Genomic DNA, 12184 nt, shown 5'->3' on the forward strand with positions numbered 1-12184 from the left:
ATAGGTTGCAACATCACCTATGCTTGCATCTTTACAGTTCTATTTATTAGAATTCAATTTAACCTACAGGACTACAGCAGCTTATTATATTTCCATGTGTTGCTGGCTCTGATCTGCCTGGCCTCCCGGGCGCATCGGTATTTATTTATTTATTCATTTATTCATTTATCTTAAATGTTTTAGTATTTGTACATATATTTCAAACTATTTACAATATATAGAGGATATTGAATGATCGTTGGTGGTAAAGTGCTTGTATTCACCGCAGTGGGATGTCCCAGTAAACCATGAGGCACAACAGGCCATCTTCTTAACCATGTACCAAGTATATATTTAAAATAAATAGCAATACAATGTGTCATTTTCAAATCAAAATAGAAATTTGAAATTATTTCAGACATTTTAAAGCTGTTATAAATAATGTATCGGTGACAGTATTGTTTTAACACTGACACGCAGCTCCATCCTGAATTTCAATAAAACACGTACCAGTGACAGTATTGTTTTAACACTAACACGCAGCTCCGTCCTGAATTTCAATAAAACACGTACCAGTGACAGTATTGTTTTTAACACTGACATGCAGCTCCGTCCTGAATTTCAATAAAACATGTACCAGTGACAGTATTGTTTTAACACTGACATGCAGCTCCGTCCTGAATTTCAATAAAACACGTACCAGTGACAGTATTGTTTTTAACACTGACACGCAGCTCCGTCCTGAATTTCAATAAAACATGTACCAGTGACAGTATTGTTTTAACACTGACATGCAGCTCCGTCCTGAATTTCAATAAAACATGTACCAGTGACAGTACTGTTTTAACACTAACACGCAGCTCCGTCCTGAATTTCAATAAAACACGTACCAGTGACAGTATTGTTTTTAACACTGACACGCAGCTCCGTCCTGAATTTCAATAAAACACGTACCAGTGACAGTATTGTTTTTAACACTGACACGCAGCTCCGTCCTGAATTTCAATAAAACACGTACCAGTGACAGTATTGTTTTAACACTGACACGCAGCTCCATCCTGAATTTCAACAGTACACCACTAGATTAGAATGTAAGCAAAGACACATTTAAAACTAGTCCCAGTAAGTGTAGCAGCCACCCAGTGACACCCAATAGGGGTCCCAACACCGCCACTGGGGGGGCACTACTAAACTAAAAGGTTTGGAATAGAGGCAAAGTGACCGGCGATGACAACAGAATGACAGAGGCAGAATAAAAGTTCACAATGCTTTATTACAATGATCTAGGGTGTACATAAATCACTTTAAATAACTATACAATAAAATGCATTAATGTTTTACTAAAAACAAGGGAGGGGAAATTAAATAAAGCCAGCCAATAGCCACAGTATATTTAAAAGCATGGGGTATTAGACCAACATATAGCAGCGATTGCACTTCTCATTAAGAGTGGAAGGTGATTGGAAACAGCTCTTCCAGGCAAGGGTTCTACAACAAAAGCCAGATTGTCAATACACGCGGGGTTTAACAGATTATCAATACACGCGGGGTTTAACAGATTGTCAATACACGCGGGGTTTAACAGATTGTCAATACACGCGGGGTTTAACAGATTGTCAATACACGCTGGGTTTAACAGATTGTCAATACACGCGGGGTTTAACAGATTGTCAATACACGCGGGGTTTAACAGATTGTCAATACACGCGGGGTTTAACAGATTGTCAATACACGCGGGGTTTAACAGATTGTTAATACACACGGGGTTTAACAGATTGTTAATACACACAGGGTTTAACAGATTGTTAATACACATGGGGTTTAACAGATTGTTAATACACACGGGGTTTAACAGATTGTTAATACACACGGGGTTTAACAGTATTAGGGAACGTTAGCAGCAACATATCAGGATTAACTACATGAGAACAGTTTAACAGCAAAATACAAGTTTAGTTATATTTAAGACAATTAGCAAGAAAGTTCAGGTTTAGCAGCAAAATAAGGGGCAACATAAATTGGGGGTTAATTAGTTGTTAATAGACTGGCAGGACTTCAATGTTAAACTAAAGGAAACACAATGAAAATTACATAATCTAATTAGCAGGACAATCAGGTGGCTATTGCCCTCAACCGCACTGATTAACCACAAACCAAACTAATAATAATAATAATAATAATAATAATAATAATAATAATAATAATAATAATAATAATAATAATAATATAAACAACAACTCATTACAAATAAACTCTCTCAGGAAACTAGCAAAAACGTAATAAAATATAAATCACTTAAACATCTACAGTGTCTACAACACACCAAGCATAATAAAAAAAAAAAAAACAAATAAACAAACACAAAAACTGACTGATCTGCTTTAACAAACAAAGAAGCAATACCTCCCCCACCCGTAATTGCTGGCCAGCGGAGCACGATTAAAACAAAGACGCCCCCCCCCCCCCCCGCCCGTTTCCCCCCCCTGTTTCCCCCATTTCCCCCGTTAAACAAGATTAGAGGAGAAGGACTATCGGGTGCCATGTGTCTTTTTTCCCAGATTTAATTTAAATCTTGTATTTTTCCCCCAGATTTATAAATGTTGTGAAAATAAATAATTTTTTTTTTAAATGTGTACATTCAGATATAAATTTATAAATCTAGTTACAAGATTTAACATTTAGCTAAATATTTAACTAAATATTAAATCTCTTAACAAGATTTAACATTTAGCTAAATATTTAACTCAATCTTAAATCTCTTAACAAGATTTAACATTTAGCTAAATATTTAACTCAATCTTAAATCTCTTAACAAGATTTAACATTTAGCTAAATATTTAACTCAATCTTAAATCTCTTAACAAGATTTAACATTTAGCTAAATATTTAACAAAATCTTAAATCTCTTAACAAGATTTAACATTTAGCTAAATATTTAACTGGCCAGCTAAATCTGGAGTTTGTATGCAAAGGAGCTCCGCCCGCTTTGTGCTTTCATGCAATTTGATTGGCTGTTGTTATGCTAATTGTTAAATATGCAAATGTGAATCAAATCGCGTGAAAGCACGAAGTGGCCGGAACTCATTTGCATACAAACTCCAGATTTAGCTGGCCAGTTAAATATTTAGCTAAATGTTAAATCTATCTAAGAGATTTAATATTTAGTTAAATATTTCGCTAAATGTTAAATCTTGTAACTAGATTTATAAATTATATCTGAATGTACACCTTTAAAAAAATATGTATTTATTTTCACAACATTTATAAATCTGGGGAAAAAATACAAGATTTAAATTAAACCTGGGGAAAAAGTACAAGATTTACACATGGCACCCCATAAAGGACACAGCGGTGTAGCATTAGTAAACAAACCCAAAAGGTGTGGGGATTTTTACCTGCGGCTGAACACTTTTAATCTAACAAAACAAAACTTATGAGGCTCTCGAATTACCCAACACTTTACTGGAATATACTCACATGGCTCTAACACCGCAGACACAAAAACAGCGCGTCTCCAAAACACTCATCTACAGCAGCAGCACACCGAATCTCAGGTCTCTCCCTCTCCCCCCCACCTGTCCCCACCACCACTAACCCTAAGTGCTTCAAACTGCAGTTTGTAAATTCTGTAATATTATTTCAACTAAAAAGTGAGATCTTTGACAACAGTTATTTTAAGTTCCAAGAACTGCATTTTTTAATGTATGATTTCAAATTTAAACAGCTTGAACACTTTCTCAAATCATTACTTATATGTCCCTAACATAGTGACACACAACATAGTTTAGACCAGGATTCATGGCTTGTTATTCACAGGTTTTCTGCTGTTCAACTCAGCAAAAGTGTTTTGGTATGTTTTAATGTTGTTTTTCTAGTAAAAAAAAAAAAAAAGTTTCTTGAAAAAATACTTGTTGCTTTTCAGTGCAAAAGACTCTAATGGTAGAATGAGCCAGATATGTTTTAGGTTAATAAATAGCTAAAGCTTTAGGTACGTGCTTTCCCATTGTGTATGATCAATGAAAACCTACTTTAATTGAATATCCATGGTTCTTCAATAGGATTTGAATACTGCTTTATTTAGGTTACTCATGTTTGATGTATTTGTGGGTAATATTGTATAACAATTGACGCTTTCTCCATGGTGATGTAAGGAAGTTTCATGGCAAGTCCTTTCCAAGATGTCTCGTATTTTGGATTTTTCAGTTTGGAATTTTTTTTTTATTGTGCATGAAAATAAAGATATAAATATAAATTGTCTTTATACGTTTGTCCTGTTACACGTTTCTGTTTACATATTTCAGAAATCTGTTTTGCTACAAATGTAAAAAGAAGGCAGGCAGGCAGCAGCTGAGATGAATGTTTCACACAGTTTAGAGTTATAGCTGTGAGATCGTTCCAATAAATATTGAAATATCAGGAACTAAATGAAAACAACACCAATTCAGTAATAGCTCATATTGTTATTTTCTTTCTTGCACTATGGCACCTCAAAGTGATTAATCATAATATTGCAAGGATTAAAGGCATTTTATGTAGAATTTAACCTCGTTGAGTTTTGTAGCTGCCAGGGTTTTGTTTCCCAAAAGCATTTACTTGAAGGTCACAGCGACCCCTGCTGTTATTTTAATTAACTTTTCTGTTTTCTTCTGCCACCTGGAAGCAGGAATAACAAAGTGCTGCTGAATTACTGCAATCTGTGGTGCAGTGTAGGAATGTGAATACACTGAATGCTATACAGCAGAAAATGAAGAACAACTATCCCACCCTGTCACTCTGCATTGCGTGGAAGATGGATAACATTCCTTTTTAAAAGCAAGGTTAGTCTGAATGGATGAAACATACCCGATCCCAGCACCATGTGACAGATTACAAGACTACATTCCTGTTTCTCACCTGAATGCTGACGGTACTGTTGTGAATGAGCAGCATCTTGCGTTTGACATCTTCTGAGATTCTTTCAACCCCTTTACACTCCTCCTGCAAACAGTGTCAAGGGTTATTACACAGACAAGGCTAAACAAACAAACAGTACAGCACATCCACACACTGACACACACAGACAAACACAGACAAGGCTAAATACAAAACAGTACAGCACATCCACACACTGACACACACAGACAAACACAGACAAGGCTAAATAACAAACAGTACAGCACATCCACACACTGACACACACAGACAAACACAGACAAGGCTAAATAACAAACAGTACAGCACATCCACACACTGACACACACAGACAAACACAGACAAGGCTAAATAACAAACAGTACAGCACATCTACACACTGACACACACTGACAAGGCTAAATAACAAACAATACAGCACATCCACACACTGACACACACAGACAAACACAGACAAGGCTAAATAACAAACAGTACAGCACATCCACACACTGACACACACAGACAAGGCTAAATAACAAACATTAAAGCACATCCACACACTGACACTGACAAACAGACACACACTGACAGACACAGACAGTTAAATAACACACACACACTACAGCACATCCTCACACTTGCACACTGACAGGCACACACACACACACACACATATTACAGCACATACACACACTTGCACACTGACAGGCACACACACACACACACACACACACACACACATTACAGCACATCCACACGCTCGCATACTGACAGGCACACACACACACACACATTACAGCACATCCACACGCTCGCACACTGACAGGCGCACACACACACACACACACATTACAGCACATCCACACACTCGCACACTGACAGGCACACACACACACACATTACAGCATATCCACACACTCGCACACTGACAGACACACACACACACACTACAGCACATCCACACGCTCGCACACTGACAGACACACACACACACACACACACACACACACACTACAGCACATCCACGCGCTCGCACACTGACAGGCACACACACACACACACACACACGCACACACACGCACACACACTACAGCACATCCACACGCTCGCACACTGACAGACACACACACACACACTTACAGCACATCGACACACTCACACACACACACACATTACAGCACATCCACACGCATTTATTTCAAATGACTATGGTATACCCATTAAAATAATTAATACACCCAGAAGCCCCGATATTGTAAACAACGACAACAAACAAGCAGCTCAAGCAGCCTCTTTGCACAGACATGCTCACTTCAATAAGTGCATTCCTCACGGCTGGAAGAGTCCCTACCTCCAGCTCAAACAGACAGTGAGTGATTTCAACAGGATGGAGAGATTTCGGGCCCGCCTTTATCTCCTGAGGGTGAGAGAAAATCTGAGAAAGAGAGTGAGTAGGAGGGGAGAGACCATGGAGAGGCGGTGTGTTTGAGAGGGGGAGAGTGTAAGAGGACAGTGTGAGAAAGAGAAAGAGAGCGAGTAGGAGGGGAGAGACCAGGGAGAGGCGGTTTGTTTGAGAGGGGGAGAGTGTAAGAGGACAGTGTGAGAAAGAGAAAGAGAGCGAGTAGGAGGGGAGAGACCAGGGAGAGGCGGTTTGTTTGAGAGGGGGAGAGTGTAAGAGGACAGTGTGAGAAAGAGAAAGAGAGCGAGTAGGAGGGGAGAGACCAGGGAGAGGCGGTTTGTTTGAGAGGGGGAGAGTGTAAGAGGACAGTGTGAGAAAGAGAAAGAGAGCGAGTAGGAGGGGAGAGACCAGGGAGAGGCGGTGTGTTTGAGAGGGGGAGAGTGTAAGAGGACAGTGTGAGAAAGAGAAAGACTGCAGAGATTAATAATAACACTTATAAAAACCCTTGCATCACCCACTTGCTACTTAATACTTTATAATACTTTTATTTTTACACACCTTTCTCTATGGTGCACTAAAACTGATATTACAAAATACAGTAGAAACACAACATTCTATAACAAAAAAAAAACACAATACTTGTTTGATAAGTAAGCAGTAAGGCACAACAGGGTGTGTGATATATCGTAATATCACCATGGCCCGGGTGAGTGGCGTGCGCAGGGGTGGGACCGGTGGCAGTAGGCAGGCAGAGCAGGGGCAGCGGAAACAAAACAGGCTATTTTAAGAACGACCCAAAAAAGGTGAAAGTTTAAGATTTTTTTTAAACTATTTATTTTCAGAATGGGATAGGGAAACTCTGCAGTACACTGAGAAGGAGCAGACAGCGATCAGAATGTCGAGTTTTGAATTGATTTGAATACTTTTGCTTTTTTCACTACTTTAATTAGTCATTGGTGTCCGATTCAGACTCATTCAGCATCTCATGTACACTTCAGTCATGTTTATTGCTATAAATTCCAATATGTCTGTCATTGATTTGTTTTTCTTCAAAATGATAGTGGCATATGGATATCTACCAGTGATTTGCCCCTTTTTGAAAAGAAGTGCCGAGCCATGGTGATATGCTGTAATAGCAACACCCTCATGCGACCTGTTTTGACCAATCAGGATAGAATATTTAAAATACCCATTTTATGAATATAATTTTTAACTGTTTTGTTTCAAAGATAATGTATTGGAATGGATGCGAATCAGTATTCGAATCAGTATTTATATTTATATTTATCTTGGGATTGCCTCTTTTGCAGTTTCTAATGTTTCTTGTTGTTATTATTTTATTGGTTCTGAATTCCCCTGGGAGAAGTTCATTTTGCCCCAGATCTCAGCTCTGTCACATTTACAGTATTAACACACAAACTGCTGTTGGAACGGCAATTGAGGTACCTGTGTGTATTTGGGCTCCTTTGCGGCAGGGGGCGCTGTTACAATGCTGGCATTCCCGTCTTCAGTTTCTGAGGACTCTGTGTCTGTGCTGGAGCTCTCCTCATCTTTCATTGGCCCGGAGGATTCCTCTTCCCCTTCCTCGTCCTCTAGAGGGAGTATGAGGGTGAGGGACCGTTCCAGGCTGTCAGCAGTCTCCTCCAGGGCGGGTTGAGGTGCTTCCTTATCGTTGGTGTAGTTCCCCTCTCCACCAGCAGATGTCACTGTGCCCTGGCTCTCACTGATCTCCTCCTCTAGACCTGCAGGAAGCTGCAGAATGTCCTTGAACCTGTAGTTCTTCTCCAGTACACTAGGTGGTTCTGTGGCCGAGCCTTCACTTGTTTCCTTTTCTGTGTATTTTGTAATGAAGAAATAATACATTACATATCCCAATGATCATTATTGTACTCCTTTCAAACACATCTAAAATATATTATAAATCAAGAACCCCCCTTCAGCCAATTAAAACGGCAGATTTCAGACCATTCCAGTACATCCTATTTTGCCATATGTCTTGTCTCCTGCATGGTAGAAGACCAACAGATAACAATTGTAAAGATATAGAAACAGAATTGCCTATGTATTGTATTGTCTTATGGTACGAGTGCTGTCTCCTTCCACAATGTGGGTGACAGAACCTCTTTCCATATGAAGACACTCGTATACCAGAAGAGAGAGGGTCCACTCTGCATAATAACTTATTATACATCATGTGACCAGTGATTGTGACTTCCCCTAGTACAATTCCAGACTCATTATACATCATGTGACCAGTGATTGTGACTTCCCCAAGTACAATTCCAGGCTCATTATACATCATGTGACCAGTGATTGTGACTTCCCCAAGTACAATTCCAGGCTGCACATCGTCATGTGGAAGTGTAGGTGTACCCCAGATGCAATCAATCCTACCCCTTTCCAATGATGGGGTGAGAATGTTACACAAAAAACAAACATTGGAGGGATGCAATGCATAGAAATGGGCCACCAGTTGTTCTGTAGTTATTGCTCTGGCCCAAGCCTCCTTGGAAGATGGTGAGATCCTCACTGTGGATTTCCATGCACCAAGACACTGCTCGGATTGCATTTGATGACACAAAGTTAAAAGTTGTAATTTCATTTAATTTAAATGTAATACAGTACATCTACAGTCAAAGTAGACCGTGAAACAATACCCTCCCATTTCAAGCAAAATACTTCTGGTATTGTATAGACCAGTCACCATAATCGGCTATTTTACAATCTTCTAAACTACAGGTTTTCAATCCAACCCATATTTGAAAAGTGAAATAAAATAACTGAACAAAATCTAGAAGCTCCTAAAATTGTAAACACTGATGATTAATCAACAAATTGAGTAATCAATAAAAAAGTGAAATCCAAGATAGATACATACAGTGCCGAGAAAAGGTTTGTGAACCCCAATGATAATTATGGAAATTCCATAGTTTTACCATGATAGCCTTCTTGAATCAAAACCAATCTTTTCTTAAATATCGAATAGGGTTTATATTAACCAATTCCATGTCTTTTGAAAAAAATGATGTATGAATTAGACAAACAATGAGTAATTAAGATTCAGGGTGTGTGAAAAAGTAAGTGAACCCCTGGTGTTATCAGCTCAATTAAGGGGATAATTAGAATCAGGTGTTTAAATAATTAGGTAGATCTTCAGGGGTGAGTTTGGGAGGCCCCACCCTATATAAAGATCAGAAACTTTGTGAGTTTAGTCTTCACCATACAGGTGTGTGGAAACACATCATGCCATGATTAAAAGAAATCTCTGAGCACCTCAGAAAAACAGTTATCGATGCTCATCAGTCTAGAAAGGGTTACAAAACAATTTCTAAAGATTTGGGGCTCCACCAATCCACTGTCAGACAGACAGTCTACAAATGGAGAAAGTTCAAGACCACAGTCACTCTACCCAGGAGCGGTCGTCCTACCAAAATCTCTCCAAGAACAAACCGGAAAATCATCAAGGAGGTCACAAAGAACCCCAGAGTAACATCCAAGGATCTGCAGGCCACTCTCGCCTTGGCTAATGTGAGTGTTCATGATTCAACTATCAGAAAAAGACTGAACAAGAATGGTGTTCATGGAAGGATAGCCAGGAGGAAACCACTGCTCTCTAAAAAGAACATTGCTGCCCATCTGAAGTTCGCCAAAGAGCACATAGATGATCCACAAGTCTTCTGGAACAATGTTCTCTGGACAGACAAGTCAAAGGTGGAACTTTTTAGTATCAATGAGAAGTGTTATGTTTGGCAAAAACCAGAAACAGAAGAACCTCATCCCAACCGTCAAGCATGGTGGTGGGAGTGTGATGGTTTGGGGCTGCTTTGCTGCCTCAGGACTTGGGCGGCTTGCCATCATTGACACAACCATGAATTCTGCTCTGTATCAGAAGATTCTAGAGGAGAATGTCAGGCCATCCGTCCGTGAGCTGAAGCTGAACCGAAAGAGGGTCATGCAGCAAGACAATGATCCTAAACATACAAGCAGATCTACAAAAGAATGGTTGCAGAAGAAGAAATTCCGCGTTTTAGAATGGCCTAGTCAAAGTCCGGACCTAAACCCCATCGAAATGTTGTGACAGGACCTGAAGCGAGTTGTCCATGCAAGGAAGCCCTCAAATGTCACCGAGTTGAAGCAGTTCTGTAAGAGGAATGGGCCAAAATTCCTTAAAACCGATGTGAGAGACTGACCAGCAGTTACAGGAAACACTTAGTTGAAGTCATTGCTGCTCAAGGAGGTGCCACCAGTTACTGAATCTAAAGGTTCACATACTTTTTCACACATGGATATTGAATGTTTAATCATTTGTGGATGAATAAATGTTGAAAAAGTATCATGTTTTTGTGTCATTTGTTTAATCAGGTTATCTTTATCTATTATTAGGACTTAGATTGAGATTTAATAACATTTTAGGTTTGAAATATGTGAAAATCGTAAGGGGTTCAAACTTTTTCTCAGCACTGTACATACATACACACATACAGACAGACAGACAGACAGACACACACACACACACACACACACATACAGTACATAAAACACCAGACATTAACACAAATACATGTCCAAATGTGAAGCATCCAACAGAAGCACTGTGCTATTTATAACAAGGATGAGGACACGATTTAAGAGTTATTCCTGTGTACAGTGCTCCACATTGGCATTCATTTCATTAAGTAATCCACTTTCAATTCCCCATGACACAAGTTTAAAATAATAATCTTTTTCTGTGACCATTCAGTACTTACATCCACAAAGATTTCACATTTTGAGCTTGATTCAATTGTGATGCATATTATGATGTCACTCTGTTCTATCTCCATGGATACCGTAATACCAAACACAGCACCTGGGGCAGGTTGCATAAACATAGACTAAGTCTTTGTCTTAATATAATTATAAGCCATACTAACGATAGACACTCAGTTAAAATGGTTGCATAAAACAGTCTTTCGTTAGACTGCTCTTACTTAGTCAATTACGCAACGCATTCTGGGAATTTTAAGACACTTTGAAAAAAAAACAAACATGCCTGACGCTTTTCTCAAACGGCGAGAGGTATGACACAGGCCCGGTTTTTGGGCTGGAACCGCATAACAGTCTCGCGTTTTGATTGGTCCATGTCTGTCACATGAATATGTCGTCACACGAGTGGAAAAGCGTGCAGGCATTTTTAACATTGTGATCAGAGAGAGAGAGTGATCTGCTTTCCACAACCTTACCATTAAAATATAATGTGGTATTACGCTGTACTGATATAACAAACTATGGGTAATTACTTTATATAAATTATCATGTTATGCACGAATGTAAGAATTGGCTTTCTGTGGTGGTGTACTTTTTTCTTTCAAGTAGCAAATATCTATAATCGTTTTTGCGATATATTTTAATATAAAATGTATACACTACTGCAGTTTTGTTAGAGGATACATTAGTTTATCTCTAATGTAATCACAGTTTTACATATAGACTGCCCCTGTTTTCATTTACGTCGCAAATTCTGGGCCGCTTTGCTTTTCAGATAATGTCCCAAATTCTGGGCCGATTTGGTTTGCAGATAACGTCCCAAATTATGGGCCGCTTTGGTTTTTAGATAACGTCCCAAATTCTGGGCCGCTTTGGTTTTTAGATAACGTCCCAAATTCTGGGCCGCCTTGGTTTTTATATAAGCATTTTCGAATTCAGCCCAGTTTTGGGGACTCAGCTGACAGCCGAGTTTCTAAGTCATCCATCCACAGTTTACCATAAACTGGATCGTGAATTCATTTGAGAGTAACCCTTAGTACATGAATCAAAGTTAATGTATTTTTTACTCTCCCCAGAAATCTTTTTTTTTTTTTTTTATGAAAAAAACAGAAATAAAATGTAAATGTTAAAAAAAAATGAAGAAACTACATTGCACTTATTACATGA

General features: G+C 38.9%; 1 protein-coding gene across 1 annotated transcript in view; it reads right to left on the reverse strand.

Moving 5' to 3' along the window:
- Positions 1–12184, reverse strand: part of LOC117412812 (uncharacterized) — a 48739-nt gene that overhangs the window by 16912 nt on the left and 19643 nt on the right. Inside the window, exons 3-5 of the mRNA XM_058996700.1 lie at positions 7718–8103; positions 6224–6307; positions 4873–4956 (exon numbers count right to left, since the gene is read on the reverse strand). Coding sequence (XP_058852683.1) covers positions 4873–4956; positions 6224–6307; positions 7718–8103 — 554 coding nt within the window. The remainder of the gene's footprint in view (positions 1–4872; positions 4957–6223; positions 6308–7717; positions 8104–12184) is intronic.

Source organism: Acipenser ruthenus, chromosome 23 (assembly GCF_902713425.1).
Source record: "Acipenser ruthenus chromosome 23, fAciRut3.2 maternal haplotype, whole genome shotgun sequence".
Taxonomy (NCBI): Eukaryota; Metazoa; Chordata; class Actinopteri; order Acipenseriformes; family Acipenseridae; genus Acipenser; species Acipenser ruthenus.